General features: G+C 34.7%; 1 protein-coding gene across 2 annotated transcripts in view; it reads right to left on the bottom strand.

Moving 5' to 3' along the window:
* LOC145286190 (glutamine-dependent NAD(+) synthetase-like) overlaps positions 1-20026 on the bottom strand; it is a 146807-nt gene that overhangs the window by 45056 nt on the left and 81725 nt on the right. For both annotated transcript variants that reach the window (XM_080134983.1, XM_080134982.1), the window contains 5 exons: positions 19666-19834; positions 14787-14922; positions 10160-10266; positions 7980-8111; positions 3265-3334 (listed from right to left, as the gene is read on the bottom strand). In XM_080134983.1, coding sequence (XP_079991109.1) covers positions 3265-3334; positions 7980-8111; positions 10160-10266; positions 14787-14922; positions 19666-19834 — 614 coding nt within the window. The remainder of the gene's footprint in view (positions 1-3264; positions 3335-7979; positions 8112-10159; positions 10267-14786; positions 14923-19665; positions 19835-20026) is intronic.

The raw sequence follows: 20026 nt of genomic DNA, 5'->3' as shown, positions 1-20026 counted from the left end.
AGGACCGTTTTAGATATCCATATCAAACTCTCTTCAGCCAATACTCATCTATTAAAGAAGAGAGCTTGATATGAATATCTAAAACGGTCCTAATTATTGGGCTTGAAACCGACGGTACCTAATGACTTGTCTCATCTAACAACTTTCTGTACACAAAATACAATATATATATATAATATGCTCTTATTTTTCGGATTTTCCTTTTAATTGAACACTCTGCTGGATTTCTTTTTCCAAAAAAGAAAAAAAACTAATCATATATATATATGGCTGGTAGGAAGGGGCGCGGTGGATACTAGAAAGCTGATTGGCCGGCTGGAAATCCTCAACATATATAAAAACAAGAAGCAACGACAGAATTCGCGCATAAGCCTGACGAATCCTATAATTGGATGAAACGCAGAATATTCAGTGTAGCTTAATCGCCATATATATTTTATAAATTACTACTATCTATATATCTATAAAAGTGAGTGTGTCTGTGTATCTGTGTGTCTGTCTGAGTGTGTACATTTCCCTACACAATAACTGTCAATTTTAAGTCTACAGACTCGAAATTTGATATGCAGGGTATTGAGATTTGGGAAAATCTTTGTAATCGGTTTTCGGCCAGAAATTTAGCTGTTAAGGGGTCAAAGTTCAATGAATTGACCTTTGAGAACTCTACCAAACTCCGACAATTTTGGGTCTAAACACTTGAAATTTTAGATATAAGTTCCTTAGACATGGTTCTAACTTAATAACTTCAGTTGAGCCTAAAACAATAAATTTTAAGGGGTCATAATAGAGGTCAAAGTTAAAAAAAATTGACCGCTTTTTTTTTTTTTTTGCTCAACATACACCTCCAAATACCCGGGCAACGCTGGGCACACATGCTAGTATATCTATAAAAGTGGACGTGTCTGTGTATCTGTGTGTCTGTCTGTGTGTGTGTGTGTACATTTCCCTACGCAATAACTCTGTCAATTTTAAGTCTACAGACTCGAAATTCAATATATAAGGTACCGAGATTTGGGAAATCTATGTGATCAGTTTTCGGCCAGAAATTTGGTTGTTAAGGGGTCAAAGTTCAACTTTGAGAACTCTTCCAAACTCCTCCGACAATTTTGGGTCTAAACATTTGAAATTTTAGATATAGGTTCCTTGGACATGGATCTAACTTAACTTGATTTGAGCCCAAAACCATAAATGTTAAGGGGTCATAATAGGGGTCAAAATTAAAAAAATTGACCGCTTTTTTTTTTTTTTTCCTCAACATACACCTCCAAACACCCGGGCAACACCGGGCTGAAATGCTAGTATATATATATATATATATATATATATATATATATATATATATATATATATATATAAGAAACAAAATTAAAACTGTAAGTTAAACTTTACAATCGACTGAATACTCCAAAAAACAATTTACATTGTAAATATTCAGTCGAACAATAAATTTTGATTATAAATTTCAACTTAGTTTTAATTTTCTTTCTCTTATAGTAAGTTCTATTTTCTATTGCATATTGAGTTTTTTTATTCAGTTGGGATTAAATTATCTATATATAAATACTGTTATTTATATTAGTTTGAAGTTTACCTTTGCGTATGTCAGGTAAACACTACATCTTTTTGATTTCATTACTTATATATATATATATATATATACTAGCAGGGGGAAGGGACTTTGCCCAGTCATAAAATATGCTTAAATATGATATTTTAATTTGTCCAGATTTTGTATATATTATTATACAGTCGTGATTTCAAAAGTAAAATAAAAGTATTTTGGTGCCATCAGCTAGCATCGAAACCGGAACTGTAGCATTCAAAGCTGGTGACAGTTACCACTGTACCAACATGACACGCATATGAACTGATTCAAAATTTAAAATAAACTAAGATGAATGAAAACACTTTAAAGAGTGTGTCAAGCTGGCCTAATGGTTATCATACTTGACTCACTGTCTTTAGGTTTTGATCTCAGCTTGAGTATTTTTTTTCTTACATGAAGTGAAGTGTTTAGAAGAAAACACAATACTCGCATGCACATGTCTCAGTTTCTGTATGAATTAAAATGTAATATTAATGCAGCCTGCTAGTATTTAATATATGTGAAATTATCATATTTTTTCGAACTGTTAAACTGTTAGCTTTCGATATTTGTAAAAGCTAGTGTTTTTTTTTGTTTTGTTTCTGTTACACTAAATTTTTTGTTGCTTTTATTTTATTGCACACAAAATTATTTCTTTCATTCAAAAACTAGACCATGATGCATATCCACTGATTTGAGCCTTTGCTTCGTGACAGTTTAAGCCAATTTTGCATCCCTGAGAACAAAGTTCTACGAGTCATTGTCTCATTTCAGTATAATAAATAAGAACATCTATTTATTTACTTTTGTGATTTTTTTTTTACATAAGAGTCACCACTTATCAAGGCCAAGAGGTCACTCGAGAATAAGGGTTAAATAGTGTACAGTAATAAATCGGACAAGATCGTAGTAATCATTAGTAGCGGAAATTTGGTAAATTGGATTACTTAAGGGGAGGGCTCAAGAATTTGTTTACATTGGAGTTGAAAACGACCAAATGGTAGTCAGCTGGAAAGCAAGCAAACAGAAGAGAGTTCCACAGGCTAAGAAAGAAGCTTCGTTCATGGAATCTACGTTTAAGTTTAGGCACAGATAGAGTGTGGAGAAATTATTGATAGTGGTTTCAGCTAGACAAGTATTTTTCATGAAAGTTTGTCGAGGTGGGACCAGAGATTGAAGCACAGATGAGCATTTGCCATGAAAATAATGATAAAGCAGAGACAGGCCTGCAACATCTCTTCTGTGAGAAAGAGGTTGCAGGAAAGAGAAAAGGGCATCCTGAACATATCGCATATAATTTTTTTTTTTTAGAATAAATATGTTTAATTAGATATTTTGGCAAACTTTTTTTTTTCAATTGAATATGTTTATTTTCTCACAATCTATCGCTTTTAAATATAATAAATAAGAATATTTGTAAAGTTTACAGGAATTTTCTTTGGTGATTTTCCTTCTGATAACATAACACAAATTGAATAGCTTGATCAATTTAACCCTTTGATTTATTCATGATTATTACAATTAATAAATTAAATAAAGTTAATGTAATATTAGCGTAGGTGTCAGATTGACTAAAGGAACATTATTCGGCAGGGTTTTGAAACTAACTAACACTTTTTACTTTCAATGACATTCAGAACAGGAACTTGTTCAAATGTTTCATCGCCAATTCTTTTTACCTCATCTACTTGTGCAATTTTACCATCTTCAAGAGGTTCTAGCTCAGCAGTCGGAGGAGCATCATAGATCCTGTGGAAAAAGAAAAATTAAAGTATTTATTTATTTGGGGACTATTATCCTCTCCATAGTTCTTGTTGTTTCACCACATTTCGGCCAATTCATCCTCCGGCCTTCTTCAAGTGATTAACCACGACAAGATAGAAATACTGAACCTCTTAACTGTAACCCCAGTAATTACTGCCTTCCATAGTTGTTACCTCATCACATTTCGGCCAACTAATCCTCTGGCCTGCTTTGGGTAGGATTGAAACTTCTATCTTCAGACAATACTCAGCTGGAACCATAGAGATTCAATGCCTCTATCCACTGTGTCACGATGGCCTGTGATGCAATGGATAGAGGCATTGAATCTCTATGGTTCTCTACAGTTTCAGGTAAGCATTGTCTGAAGATAGCAGTCTCAAGAAGGCCAGAGGATAAGTCGGCCAAAACGTGGTAAAACAACAACTATGAAGATGAGGATAATAGTCCGCAAATAAATAAATACACAAATTACTCATTACAATAAAATAAATATATAAAAATTAAAGTCTTTAATATTTTATGAGTTAATCCCATGGAAATTTCACAGGCTTTTTCTACATTCAAATTATTTTTTTTGGAAAAATTCAACTGCTATGAAACGTAAAAATTTTAAATGATAGTTTCGGTTTGGCTTGGTGGTTTTGTTTTATGGCATATCAACACTTTTCAAGTCATTTGGGAAAAAGATTTTATTCTTCAAGTTCTTTATCTCTTCAAATATTTATTCATGGTGTTTGGTTTGATCGTTTTGTCAAGGAAAATTGTTGTTTTTATTTTGCAGAACATGATTTTGCAAAGGAAAAGAAAACAATAACATCAATGTTTAGTGTATTTAAAGTCAGAAAGCCAGCATCTTCAGACAGCCTGATCTGGTAACACTAGTTAAAAAACAAAACAAAACAAAAAAAAACGTTAGGTAATAATTCGGCTTTATGCTTTAAATTCTTTATATTTTCAAATACTAGCATGGGTGCCCGGCGTTGCCCGGGGGTTTGGAGGTGTATGTTGAGCAAAAAAAAAGTGGTAATAGGAAGGCAGGCTCGAACCTGTACCGTGAAGGAAGAAAAGAATGTGAAAAAACCTGACGTCTTTTCTGTTACGACCACCGCCAAACCGGAAGTGACGTAGGTTTAAATTAAGGTTAGACGATCGAAAAGAGGGGATGACTTTCGAAAATATCGGCAAAAAAAGCGACCCCTCCCTGTAGAAAAGTGTCCAGTTGAGGACAAAGAAATTAATGTTTTTAGCCAATTTTTTGGTATTTGTCGTCTGAATGGCCAAGCTTTAAAACAATACTGATCTTGTGAAAATCCGTCGCCTCTGTCAAAAGTTTTAGGCAGACATGCAAATATACATACATAGATTTATATATTTGAAGCTCAAATTTTCGACCCAAACCGATTAAAAAGCTTGCCCTATCTCTGAATACCCTTTATGTAAAATTTCAAATCTTTAGACCAGAAATTGTCTGAGTAATTTGGTAGAGACCGCAGAGGTCAATTTTTTTTAACTTTGACCCCTATTATGACCCCTTAAAATTTATTGTTTTGGGCTCAACTGAAGTTATTAAGTTAGATCCATGTCCAAGGAACCTATATCTAAAATTTCAAGTGTTTAGACCCAAAATATATTGTTTTGAGCTTGAATCAAATTAAAAAGTTTGATTCATGTCCAAGTAACCTACATCTAAAATTTATAGTGTTTAGACCCAAAATTGGCGGAGTAGTTTGGTAGAGTTCTCAAAGGTCAAATCGTTGAACTTTGACCCCTTACCAGCCAAATTTCTGGCCAAAAACCGATTACAAAGATTTTCCCAAATCTCAATACCCTGCATATCAAATTTCGAGTCTGTAGGGAAATGTACACAGACAGACAGACACTTTCACTTTTATATATAGATTTATTAATAGTGTTTGGTTTGGTTTGGTTGTTATGTTTTATGGTAGATCAAATTTTTTAAGATTCAGCTATTTTGGAAAGATTTTTTATGCTTCAAGTGTTAGCACCAGATGCCCTAACACATATTACCACTCCAGGCCAAAGTGGACCTGAAAGCAATGGTAACTAAAGGGCAACTCTACATCCCTCATGGGCCCCCAAATGGGGCATCACCACTGAATGTCTTTTAAGGTCATAGCCAGGACCATTAAATTTAAATATTATAGTATCATTTGTTCATTAAATTATGAATCGAAACAAATTGTGATACACTATAACTAATCTTGCTATCATAATGCTGTTTCAAGCTCATATTATCTGGATTCTTCAAACTACTGTTCTCATCTTGAGTGTTATTTGTGCAACGTTTTAGTTGATGTAACCTCCAACCTTCTTCAGGTGTATCGTGTCAAATTCAAGAATATTTTTGTCAAACTTTGAAATCTGCATGAAATTTTGATCCACTTTCTTTAATCCACCTGATTAGCATCCTCTTGTTCCATCAGCCATGACTGAGTAGAAATCCTAAGTAATTCACAATTGTATTTTTAAGAGTCACCCACATTGAGGAGTGAACCTTTAACCTCTAGAAGAGTAACCGCATGTATCTATGCCGTAGTGGATAAAGTACTTGGTAAAATTCAGTTGCAAGGAGATCCTCGAGTCGATGAGAATAGCATAATCTTCTCCAAGACATAATTAGTTATGATATGCCATCATCCTGATTCATAACATCGATGGGTGACCCAGCGGGTCACATACTTTCTAATATATATACATCATCATGTTCAGTTTAACGACTATTTTACTGGCATGTGTTTAGAAGTTGACTTTCAAACTAAGCTATCTCTAGCCAGGTCTTTATTTATCCTTCTTTCTCTCAAAGCCACCATTATCACTTCCTCCCATGTTTTCACTTTGCCTTCCACATGATTAATCCTGGTACCTCAACTTTTATACTTCTCCAACCAAAGAACTTTCATCTATTCTTTCAATGTGACCAAACCAACATAATCTCCTGTTAGATACACGGAGATCAAAAAGGTGAACAGAGATTTTGTTGGGTAAGATGTTTTTTTATTTTTATTTGTTCATGGAAATCGCTCAAGACAAAGCATGGAGCCACTTAATGTAAGGAGCAAAAAAATAAAAATATTACGTCAAGGTCAAAACCTAGCAAACAATAAGTGTTAGATACATTCTGACCTAGAAAACAGCAAATTTTCCCTCCTTGTCAGAAATATGGCTCATGAAATGTAAGGACAAAACGAAATGCAGGAATCATCCCACTTAACCAATCTCTTTTAGAGAGGAAACTTGGTTGGTCTGGCCATGCTGTACACCCCAACCTAGGAGAGTTTATCCACAAAGCAATAGTTCCAGAACGATTCCAAAGTTGGCGAAGATGGCCAGGTCAGCTGAAGATGTGGTTATACGCCATTCAAAGCTGATGTTGAACATAGTTCCAGTCCGCAGATCTACAGTGTTTGCTGCTGGTCCTGGGTCTGGCTGTCCATCACTATCTGTGGATCGTTATGCATGGTCTGTACTCATTTGGGATGGTGTGTGTTATATGGAAGGAGCCGACTCAATCCATCCCGGGTGAATTTCGCTTCAAGTTAAGTCAAATGAGAGTTATAAGGCTGCCTGCTGAAAGTAAACCCAAGATCCATTTTCTATTCTATTTTAGGCGTGTTTACCAAGTCAGCTGCTGGATGTCAGAGCTTCAATAAATCCAAACTTAGAGTAACAAAGCATTCAAAATATGGCCGATATTCGCTTCATTGAACATCTCGGAACGGTTTCCAAGAAGTCAAAATTCATTATGGATTTCTTTGCATATAAGAAGGTAATTGACTCCAAACTAATAAAACTTAAAACATGCTCTCTGGGACACATCAGCCACCTACAGACGTTTTTATCAACCAGAATGAAATAGCCATAGTTGACAATTTCGCCTAAGGAAGCCCAATAAACAAGACAGTATGAGTTGCAGTGTAGAGTAGGTAAAGCCTCAGCAGGATTTAATCAACTCTAAAGAAACAAAATATTCATCTTCAGATCTAAACCAAGATTTTATAATAGCAAGGTCTTGTCCACGCTGCTATATGGAAGTAAAACTTGGCATCTAAAAATCAGTCAAGAGAAGAAATTAGAAGCGTTTGATTCCAAGTGCCTTAGAAAGATTCTAGGTATCAAACGGAGGGATAGAATTACCAATCAAGGAGTCAGAGACTGCACTAATCATCAATAATCTGAAAACGCTGTTTAGGTTGGTTCAGAAATACTCGGAAGATTGGTCATAGAAAGAATTGCCAACCAAGTGCTCCAACAAGCCCCTGATGGAAAAAGAAGACCAAAAGTGAAACGGACAATCGAGAGAGATTTAATTATAATGAGAAGAAACTAGAAAGATACTGTAGATCTGGCTTCAGATCGAAAACAATGGAATATTTTGACTGCCTCATACGTCGCAGGATATGAAAGTTCCTAAGTCTAAGTCTACACAAAGACAAGCATAAGCAGCGTATAACTGAAGAATAATAATTTAAATAAAAGGAAAACTTTTTCACCAAGTGAATTGAACTCAAAAAGTTTTAAGTGATATAAAAAGTATGTCCTCATTTTTTGATGGCATGCGGACACCTCTACTAAATTATGAAAGAGAAAAAAAAAAGATAAATTTTCTTACGTTTGAAGAGAAGCCAAATCAAATTCTTTGATGCAAAAGAAAATAAATTTCTTCAAGTCAGTCTTACTGATTCCTCCAATTGGATTTAAGTCGGCACTTGAACAGTCATATTTCGTCATGTAACCACGCAAGCTGAAAAAGAAATTTGACTAGCAAACATCAAAATTTCTAAAAACAAAGTAAATATAAGAAATGAACATTAGCCATTGCTGTTAATCATGCTTATGATTGTGGTATTCATCATAGGTCAGTTTGGTTCACCACATGCTGAATACTGACAGGCCAGGCACGGCAATCCAAGGCTGCTTCCACTATGAGTGCAAGCCACTGGTGGTTCTAGCGATAGACACCATAAAAGTGAGGTTCCAGAATCAGTTCAGTATCTGGTGTCATTGTCCTAAGCCAGATTTTGAGTTGACCACTTCAACATTTCTTTCAGTCTGGTGGTGATGCTTGGTCAATGACTTCATGGATGAAGTCACCGGAGTGTCAACGAAGGGCATAACCAAACCAATAAAGCATCTGGTAAGGAGAGATTTTTGAAGGGAGCGAATCTTGCAGCAAGCGTAAATTGTACTGTCGGAAATAAATGGACACAGTGTATGCAGCATAGGCAATGATGGCCAGTTTGCATAGGTGACTTAAGTCTGCATAGGCCAAGTTTCATAATTAGGGCCATGACAACAGCATATTCTTTTCATTGTTTTGATTCACAAGTATATATCCAACACAGACAGTTAATCAACCGAGAACCACATCACTCTATATAAAAGCTATAAAAGATATCAACGGATACACACTTGAAAGTCAAAACAATGAAAAGAATATGCTGTTGTCCTAGCCATAGTCATAAGGAGAATAATGACAGTTTGGTAGATCCTGACATTGGTATTCAGCCTTATTTCTTTTTGAGATCAGAGCTGTGATCAAAGTTGACAGAAGGCGGTGCAAGAATTGCTGATGCCGTTGAGGATGTTTTCCTCCCCTTGGTCTGTTGTGCCAAGATATTTGAACTGATCCACCTCTTCAATTGGTTTCTGTGTCTCGGGCAACTGGCTGTTTTTCATTTTGAAAGAAACCTGCCATCAGTAACTTTGTCTTTTTTTTTTTTTTTTTTTTTTTTTTTTTTACAAAGGCATCACCACATTATTGGTGTTTATCTTCATGGCAATCTTTGAAGTGTAAGATTGTATCCTGTCTATGGTCAACTGAATGTCAGTGAAACTGTTACCAAATATGGCGATATCCTCAGCATTCATCGACCACAAATTACTGTTACACGATGAAAGTTGGCTCGCGGCGTTTGATGTGATCTATTTGATGGCATAATTGAAGAGCATAGGCGAGAGAACTTTTGCTCTTGCAAACCAGGTAGGCTCCTTCTACCATGCTAGAAAATTGTTCACACCTAAGGGTATCCTATATCTCTACAAAGTTACCATTCGCTTCTGCATGGGCATTGTTGCCACATCTAAGCTGGTGCATCTACTAATAGTCTCGCCTTCTTAGACAGTCCAAAAACAGTCTCCAATCTAATAGGTCCCACTCTAGCGGCCAAACTCCAACCCTTGTCCCAGTGTCACAATGTTGTATCACTATGCCTTTTTTACAAGTGCTGTAAAGGAATGTGACCTGACGAACTTGTAGCACTTATGTCACCCTCAATGTAAATACCCCTGGCTAACCCAACAAGCAGCAATATCCCATTACTTTATTGTAGAATGCCTTCTACTCTAATAGTTTCTGCTTTTTAACTGCTAGACTTTAGAATACCCTCTAACTGCTTTCCTGACCATATTAACATCCAGAAATTTAAATGTAATGTAAACAGATGTCTCACTGCTCTTTATGTAGGGTCTTTGTACTCGTAAATATGATCCTAAACATTCAAGTGACAATATACCTTGTTTGAGGTGAATAACAATAAAACAAAATATTTTTTTAATATCAGTGTGATTTTGGCAATACTCAGCGATGCTACCATAATCCAAAATGGACACTATTAAAAGACCATGACACAATAGTACTTTTACTACAGGGTAATCTCGTTACAAATAAAAAATGTTTGAAACAAAAAAAAAGGAAAAATACAAACATAACAAAATATAAGAAGAAAAAAAAAATCAGATATTGAAAATAATTCTATAACAGATTTAGAAAAAAAAATTGTACTTATTCACCTTTCATCGACATTGGCTGAGCCCAAAACCAAAAGACCTCCAGGTTTGCCTCGAGCCCACAAGCTCAGCTGAGCAAAAAGATAAGCTAAAACCATTCGGATACGAGCCTGTTTGAGGAAAAAAAAAAATTACAAATAAAAATATTCATCAAATTTTCTTCTCATATACTTACACACATTTACTTCTTTATAGCAGAGTTAAACGGTATTGTCCAGGAATATATAAGGGACTGATATTTCCCGCAAAAGGGATATATTTGTTTGAAGTACCCATTTACTTGCCTCCCCACGAGGGTAGAGTTAGACACAAGATCAGTTTTTAATGTGGGGAAAATCCAGTTCCCCAAAAAAAGGGCACTTTGGATAGGAAAAAAAAAAAATTGTCTCAGTCATGAAGGATTCCTCCACCACTGACAGAGGACAGAAAAGATGAAGTGTAGCATCAGAACAGATACTACACTGTGATCTTGGCCTGAGGGACTTTGTTTGAAGTAGCTGCTTGGTCTTGGCTATAATATTCTAGTGAAAATCTAGTAAATTGTCTTACCGAACAAGTGTTCATGGTCGGAGCTGGTATATCTTTAAGCGTGAGGCTTTCGGCATACCTTACAACACCTCTTCTAGGCAACCCCACCAGTCAGTATTTATGGCTTAACCAGCCAATCATATTCTTGTAAGGAGCAACCCGGATGTACTCATATGCATTACATCAGGGACGATGAGCACTCCTGCTCTTAGCCATTTATGACATCATCTAGTTTGTAAACCATGTGTAACTTTATTCTGTCAATCTTCTATTTTGTAATGGAGAATGTATTATTATTCACGATTTTACGAATTCTAATATATCTGAGAGGTGTTCCAAAAGTAATGCTCCCTATTTTTTATTCCACCCTAATGAATTAGAGGGGATTGCAAATTGCATTGTTATGATGACTAAACTTATGCATTCATGACCTGAAAGTTTCATCTCTTTGTGTGCAGACATTTACAGTGCGAGACTCTAAGAAAGCAATCCCTGTCATAGACATACATCAAGAGCAACAATGCACCACTGAATTCCTGACAAGTGCATTGAGAATGATGGTGACTATGTAGAAAACTAAATTCTGGAGCACCAAAGGTTGCATGTTTTAATGGTACCACCTCCATCTTGGTAGTTCTTCAACTTTTTGAGTTAAAAAATACAAGGTTCTACTTTTGGAACAACCTTCATATATATATATATATATATATATACATATATATATATATATAATTTTTTTTTTTACCAACAATGCTTCAAGCAAACTACTACCTACTCCTATATATATATATATATATATATATATATATATATATATGTGTGTGTGTGTGTGTGTGTGTGTGTGTGTGTGTGTATTATTGTAGTTATGTTTTCTTCACTTTTTGAATTAAAAAATAGAAGGCTTTACTTTTGGAAGGACCCTCGTTTATATATCATAGTTAAGTTTAGTTGTATATTTTAGTATAATTTACCTATAGTGCCTTAATATTAAAGATCGGTTATTTTAAAAATATAATTAAGTGATAAAAAAATAATGAATATTGATTAACGCATTTTTAGAATAATAATAGACATCTATAAATTTCAGATTTAGTGAATTGTTATTTTGTTTCTTATAATGAGGGTCGCTAAGGGAAGCAGAATCATATTTGAAATACTGCACCTTTGATTTTAATAACATTTAAACCAGAATGAAATCCCAGAACTAAGGAATATTTTAACGTGTATTTTATGTAATTCAAGTATATATATAAAAAAATACTTTGTGGGGGGGATGATGATGATGATGATAATAATAATGGCAAGCAATCTACGAAAGATTAATGCAAGCAACAGTAAACGTAGTCACTAGTTGTATCTTCTCTGCACCAGCCTCTTGAACCAAAGGTTCTCAAGTCCTTTGCCACCCTTACTCAAGACATGCCTCCATACTGGTCTATCTTCAGCTAGCTCCTCCCACACATTCACATCGATGTCAAGAGCGATCAGATCCCGTTTGGCCAACTAGGCAAACAAACGTCGATTAACTCAGCTTTCATATAAATTAATTCATTAAGTGCTCTATTCAAGTGTTCAACTCCCACACTCTTTTTCTTCCTCCTCCTCCTCTTTTGGAGGGGGGGGGGCTCTAATTGACCCACTCCCTTTAGTTGTAATAAACAAAGAATAAATAGTTGGAATGTTTTATTATTCAAAAATATATATCAAAGCAAGAATTTAGCTTTAGCAAATAAAATTTCAACTGTTAATTTGATTTTCATTTTTTGTTTAGAAATTGATACGCTAAAAAGATTTAAAAAAACTAATTTCAAATATTGTATAATAACATGGATCTACAGATTATCAGGATTACAAAGGTAACCGTCTTGTATCCGCCATTTTTTCTCATTCTAACATAATACTCAACACTATTTGCGTTTTAAATTAAATAAACGCTTTAAAATAAGTTAAAAAACTTATTCAGATAGGTAGAAGAGTAACTTATCTTGCCTTTGGTAACATTTCTTTGCTATATATTTATTTCTTGACGACTTTTTTGTTTGTGCTATCTATATTAATAAATGCCCCTAACTTTGGCAAATCATAAAAATGTTCAACTGTGAATCCAATTTTTATTCTTTGTTTTAAAAAGTGTTAAACTATAAAAAAAATGTAACCCTTTGGACCCTTACACAATTAAGCAATAATTAGCCAAAAAGACAATAAGCGATTGATAACATGTTATTAGAAGGCCGAAATATTGGCTGTGTCATCTATTTAGCTATGTTGCTAGGACCGATATATCAGCTGTGCAGAGTTGGAAAAATTAAAGTACTCACTTCAAATATAGTTGTTGTATATGAAAGGGGACAGGTCCCGGTAATTATAGAAACAAAGTAAATAGAATTGAAGATAATATTTCTGAAAGGAAAAGGCTAGAATCGAACCCAGTAATCAAAAGTTAAAAAATACATGCTGCAAATTATATACGATGATAGGAATATAGAGCATTGTCCATTGTGTTAGAAATAACTATACAAATAATTGGGTGAGAGCAAGTAGAATTGGACAATGTAAATTAAGGAATTTCTTTGTGTTATCAAAAGCGTGTTGGAAACATGTAATATGTAAATTCACATGAGGAGCCATTCACATGTCTGAGCATGTTATGACATCACAACGAAAGATAGATTAGAATATATTCAGTTAAGTTAAAGTCAGTCAGAAGTTCAGAGGAAAGTCAGAAGGATTCGGAGTTGACAGAGAATCAGGAGAGTTGAGTTAGCCAAAGCTCTTTTCAAAAGCGAACCAGAAAGGGAGACAAGAAAATGTAATTTTGCAAGGCATCGAATGTCTGATCATCATCATAACCAGCTGGATTAAATGTCATCATGTTATTTGTAAGCTCTTATCTTAGTTTGTCATCCACCGCAAGGTAATGTGTCTTTGTCTTCGTTTTGTAAAAGTAACTTATAATAAGCCCCTTTCCAAAGTGCTGTCAGTCCCTTATCATGAATAATGAATTCCCTTCTCCGTATTAAAAAGAACTGTCCATTTCAAATATCTTCACATTCATATCTCTCCTAAGAATAACATGAAATCTCCAAGAATTGCGTAATCATCGTCACCATGTATACTGTTATAGAAATGTCTTATCCTCCGTTATATGCCATTCTCGATATGTTCCAAAGTGTTGTCAGTCCTCCATCATCATTAATGAATTCCCTTCTCCGTATTAAAAGAATATAAATTAAGGAATTTTCTTTGTGTTGCCAAAAGTGTGTTGGAGACATGTGTAATATGTAAATCTATGTGAGGAGACATTCACATGTCTGAGTACATTCTGACATCACAAGGAAAGATAGTTACAATATATACAGTTAAGTTTATATATATATATATATATACATATATATATATATATATATATATAGATTACAATATATTCAGTTAAGTTAGAGGCAGTTACAGTCAGAAGAGTTTGGAATTGACAGAGAGTTGGAAGAGTGACTTAGCCGAAGCCTCTTTCAGAAGCGAACCAAAAAGGGAGACACGACAATGTAATTCTGCAAGGCATTGAACACCTGATCATCATCTCATCCAGCTAGAATAAATGTCATCATGATATAAGTAAGCCTTTGTCTTCGTTTGTCATCCACCGAAAGGTAATATGTTTTGTCCATTGTCTTTGTAAATGAACATTATATGAACCACCTTTCCAAATTGTTAACTGTCTCCATCACAAATAATGAATTCCCTTCTCCGTGTTAAAAAGAACTGTCCATTTCACATCCCCTCACATCTCTCTCAGCCTCTTATCATAAACATGAACTGTGTACCATCTACAAGTAATTGTCATCCTCCGTTATATGCTGTCATATGTACACCTCACTATTCAACACAGGTTCACATAGTCAATAAATTCAATTAAAAATTATATCAAACTAAAAATTACAAAATTAATGTCACTTTGCCAAATAAATATAAAAAAATAAAAACGTGTTCAACTGTTAATTTGATTTTTATCTTTTGCTTAGAAAGAGGGCCACTAAACAGATTTAAAATAATTTACACATGTTCAATTAGTCATTTTTGTTTCATATGAAGAATAAAGTATACCAACCTGAATATTTTGCAACGCCAGATTTTCTCTGTATGTGCCACCAAATTTCTTGAATTTCGGCGTTACCCCCATGGCAGAAATGAAAACGGCAAGGAGGACGGATATGACTTTCTGAATGCAGATGCTCATGTGATAGCTGAAAATGATGAGCAGAAAGCAAGAGTATTATTTAAATTATTCGGACTACCGTTTTCATCTAGACTGTCCAGAGTGCTCAAGTCTTTTACGAAGAGGCAACCATTTATTCCCTTACTAGAGAGGTCACTCCATGAGAAGATAGCAAATGTAATCATCCCTAGACAGTCGTCTCATGGTACCCCAGTTTCTCAATATGGCTAGGTGTGCTAATGCTTCAAGCTGAAATTCGAAAACCCGATTATTAAATATACTGTGTCAGTCGTGCTCAAGACATGAGTGAAGCTAGTACTGTCATCCTGTTTTGTTTCTGAATTTTTTAGATGAGGATTCATTATTCGTATTATTTCAAATTACTGTTCTCATCTCGAGGGTTATTTTCACAATGTTTCAGTTGATGTAACCTCTGACCATTTTCAGGTGTGTCTTGCTAAACTCTGGAATCTTTCTACCATACTCAGAAATCTGCACAGAATTTCACACGAACCTGTTATTTAACACATAGGGGTAGCATGCTCTTGTTTCATCAGCCATGACTGGGTAGAAGTCCTAAGTAATTTTTTTTATTATCATATTGAGTGATCAGTTGTAAGTTACACTCTTCTAGAGGTTGAAGGGCCAATCCTCAGAGCAGGCAAAATTCAAAATATAATTGCAAACTACTTAGGATTTCTACCCAGTCACGGCTGATGGAACAAGAGTATGTTATTACTGTAGATTAAGTTAATATTTCCATTCAAATTTCTGTGCAGATTTCTAAACTCAACAGAAATATTCCAGAGTTTGACAAGATACACCTGAGGAAGTTCAGAAGTTACATTGACTGAAACATTGTAAAAATCGCACTCAAGATGAGAACAGTAGTCCAAAGTATCGAAATAATAATAATAAATTTGCTTTCCTCTCATGGATTGACCTCTTAAGCAAGGATATAAATAGTTGCTTCTTCATAAAAGAATTGAGCACTCTAGGCAGTCTATAATGTAAATGTAATCATATGTAAGAATTATAATTTTCCTCACTTTATAACAGCCATTTTGCAGTACTATGAACTTGACATGCGTGCTGTATATGGTTGTAACACATGCAGTAATTGCAACCAAAAAGTATTTTAAGACAAATACATGGGTTTTAATTAACATTAAAAACGAGAAAAACAATCTTGTGTCTGCCATTTTTTCTTGTTTTAAAATATTCTGAATATTTAAAACTAAATTACAGTGTTCATTTCTTTTCACATCTGACTGACGATGGTAAATGTGACTCAGATATATATATATATATATATATATATATATATATATATATGAATTTCTAATCAACAGCCAGACCCAGACAAATAAACAAAAAAAAAATTATTACGTTTCTGAATTTCTGAGACAAGGATTGGTTATTCGTATTATTTAGATTCTTCAGATTACTGTTCTCATCTTCAGCGTCATTTTCATGTTTCAGTCAATGTAAGCTCCGACCTTCTTCAGGTGTATTTTGCCAAACTCGGGAATGTTTTTGCCGAACCTGGACGGAATTGTGAATTACTTAGGACTTCTATCCCAATCAGAGCTGATGGAATGAAAGCATGCTACCCCTATGAAGTAAATGAAGGGTTCTATCCAGATTCCCAGAGTTCAACAGAAACATTCTAGAATTCGACAAGATACACCTGAAGAAGGTCAGAGGTTGCATTGATCAAAACGTTATTATAATAACACTCAGATTTAAAACAGTAGTCAGAAGAATCTAAATAATACAAATTGTTTTGGAATTTATTATAAGCCAATTAGCGTTAGCAAAATTGGAATTGGAAATAAAAACATTGCAACTTTTAAGCGGTATCAAACCTGGAAAAATGTTCTAATTTTTTTATTCCAAAAACAATTCTTTAAATTTAATTTGTTTGCTTAAAACTTAATTTTTTGTTTCTCAAACGAATGTTAAAATGCAGCGCTTAAGACAATACAAACTGACTTCTATGCTATGGCACTCAAGTGACTGAATCTGACATTAGTATTATTTCAATTCTTCAGTCATGAACACTCAAACCTCCAATCTTCTTCAAACTTGTCAAACTCAAAAAATCTTTCTGTCAAATTTGAGAATCTGCATAGAATTTTGAATGGAATCCTTTATTTAATCCATGAAGGTGGTATGTTCTTGTTGCATCAGCCATGACTGGGTAGAAATCCTAAGTAATTTACAATTGTATTTTTAAATGCCGCTTACACTGGGGATTGAACCTTCAACCTCCAGAAGAGTGCAACTTACAATTGAATTTTACCAAGTACTTTATCCACTACACTACAGATCCTTGCATGAATACTCAAAATACAATTGCAAATTATTAAGGACTTTTACCCAGTCATGGCTGATGGAATGAGAACATGTTACCCTTGTTGATTTAATGCAGGGTTCTGTTTGAAAGTCTGTGCTGATTCTCAAGATTGACAGAAAGATTCCAGAGTTTGACATGATACACTTGACGAAGTTCGGAGGTTACATTGATTGAGATGTTGTGAAGATAACCCTAAAGATGAGAATGCGTAGTTTTGTTATCATTTAACCAGAAGTAAAAGTTTATAAAAACGCTCATTCTTGAAACCCATTTGATCCAAACAATAACAATTCAGTGGCTAATTATGCTACTAAAGTACAGCCTTTGTTTTGTAAAGATCTATGTGACCACATCAAAATATTTGAGATAGCTTTTCTCTTTCTCTTTGCCTATGAAGACTACCATAATGAGACAATTAGAACTTGATGTAATTAATTGTAACATGATTAGGGAGTGCGACTCAGTAAACCTAATGTTTCTTGATTTTGATGTGTAATTAAGGAGTTTTCTTTCCATTAAAGAAAAGAATCTGTCAACCTTAGATAGCTTTGTGGAATTGAAGATAATATTCACACATGCGGCAGTGCATCAATTTGGTCTATCAGGTGCAAGAATCAGGAGAAGAAAAAAAAGTAAAGAACTTGTGTTTGTAGATGGATTCTGTTTATGTGGTATTAATTTGCATATGAGTGGAATAGCTGCTTTAAGAAGAACAAATTGGGGATGACATGGAGTGTTTTGACAGTTGAGATAAAAAATAAACAGATTCACTGTTCATGTAAACTATGCATTAGCGAAAAGGAATTTTTAAAATTTTTTCTTTAGGGATGACAGATTTGTTGGTGTGAATTATTGTGGTGTTAGTGAAGAGGAGTTCTGAAAATTTTCTTTTTGAGATTATGCTCTACATATTGGCAAAATGCCTAGATTGGCACCTGCTACCGATGTTATCCCAAGCGTTAAAGAAGTAAAAAAGAAGAGGAAAAAATATAACAAAAAAAGAAGAAGTGGGGTTTGTCAGCAGGAAATAAATATTGTTCAAAGTGGAACATTACATGTCAACATGTGGATGCCGTCGCAAGGAAACAGAAGAAAGGATGAGGAAAGAAATTTGACTCACTTTTTCAGCTTTAAAGAAAAGGCATTTATTCTTTGTATTTCCAACAACACTTTACATCTTGTTTTAAACAGTTCATTTGGTTGATGCCATATGCTATGTTCTTTGGAGATGCTCGCACCAACCGCGTGGTTCACTCGCTGTTGTTTTCCGGCCATGTCTAGAAAACAACCTTTTCCCTGCATGCAATTCTTTCTCCAGCCACACGCAAAGTACATACTTCTCCGAACACGTCTTGAACACCTGTGTTTCTCTTGCAACATGTATCCTTTTGTTTGTCTCTTCTTTTTTTCCTTTTTATTCTCTCTTCTTCTGCTGTAATGTGACTTTGCAGAACTAGCTTGGTCATTTGCATGCTGAAATTTGTTATTAATGTGAATTATGGCGTTAGTGATGAGGAATTCTGTTAGTTTTCCTTTGGGGATTACAGAGATTTGTTGGTGTAAATTACAATGGTTAAGTGAAGAAGAGTGGGTCAGTTTTCTTTTCAAGATTGTGCCCTACATATTGCCAAAATGTTCTGATTGACACAGCTGTGCTGCTATCGATGTTATCCGAAGTGTAAAGTAAAAGAAAAAGAGAAAAATATAACAAAAAAAAAAATAGGAAATAAGTTTATCAGCAGAACTATAGATATGAAGTTGTTCACAAAGGAACACAAAAGAAAACAAAAATGGAATTGTTGAACAAGGTGTAACGGTAATTTGGGACAAAAGAACCAAACAAGAGATTGGTCAATATAGTCTAGAATTTCAGGTGTGGTGATGAGTTTCGGCAACAGCTCACAATAGTTGGAGTGGATTGTGGACAGTTTTGTGTTTGCAACAGTTGACAACAGAGTTGAGGAGAGTTGCAAGTTAGGATCAGTCGAATGCAAGTCATGGGTTGGACCAGATTAAAAGAGTTTTAGGAGGTCGAGATGAGGAGATGTATTGATCAACTGACGATAAAGAGGCCTCAACAGACTTTTCACGTGACGGTATCACACACGTACACAGAACCCAACAGACATCCACAGAATATGCTGTTTTTTTAAGTTGTTATTTTTTTTATATATACTTTTGAAGCTGTAACACCTCAGCAGCTGTTAATGCGAGAGATGACAACACGGCCAGAAGAAAAGACTACAGAAACAGTATTAGGGTCAGCAGCGATGTTATCTAGTGAAGGATGACATAGATTTCACACATAGCGATGACAGTTCTCACTAATGTTACTTGCAGAGGATTAATAGAATTTCACGGCAATTATTAGAGGATTTAGGACTAGATGGTTATTGCATGGGAGTAACTCACCTGCCAACTTCTTTGGCCAATTCTGAAGCTCTGGACTTTGTTTCTTCAGAACTGTTCTCCGAGGCCATGTAACAAGTTGTGAAGATGTTATTGGCCAAATCCTGCTGACTTGACGGCATATAATTTTCGTCACCAACAATCCGTCTCATGTCACTGATTACCTGTGCATCTTTAATTAAAACAAAAAAAAGTTTAATGACTAAAAAGAAAATCTATAATATCATAAACAGTTATGTATGTATGTATTTATGTGTGTGTATCTATGTGCACATATATCTAAGTATTTCTCTTTTTTGTTTTAGTTTACTTCAGTTGAAGTTCTCAGAAATCAAGGAGCCCACTACCTGCAGCTACACTTGAA

The sequence above is a fragment of the Euprymna scolopes genome, chromosome 10, assembly GCF_053919585.1.
Source record: "Euprymna scolopes isolate OS-2025 chromosome 10, ASM5391958v1, whole genome shotgun sequence".
NCBI lineage: Eukaryota > Metazoa > Mollusca > Cephalopoda > Sepiida > Sepiolidae > Euprymna > Euprymna scolopes.
The sequence above is the reverse complement of the archived record's forward strand: the minus strand, read 5'-3'. Positions and strand labels throughout refer to the sequence as shown.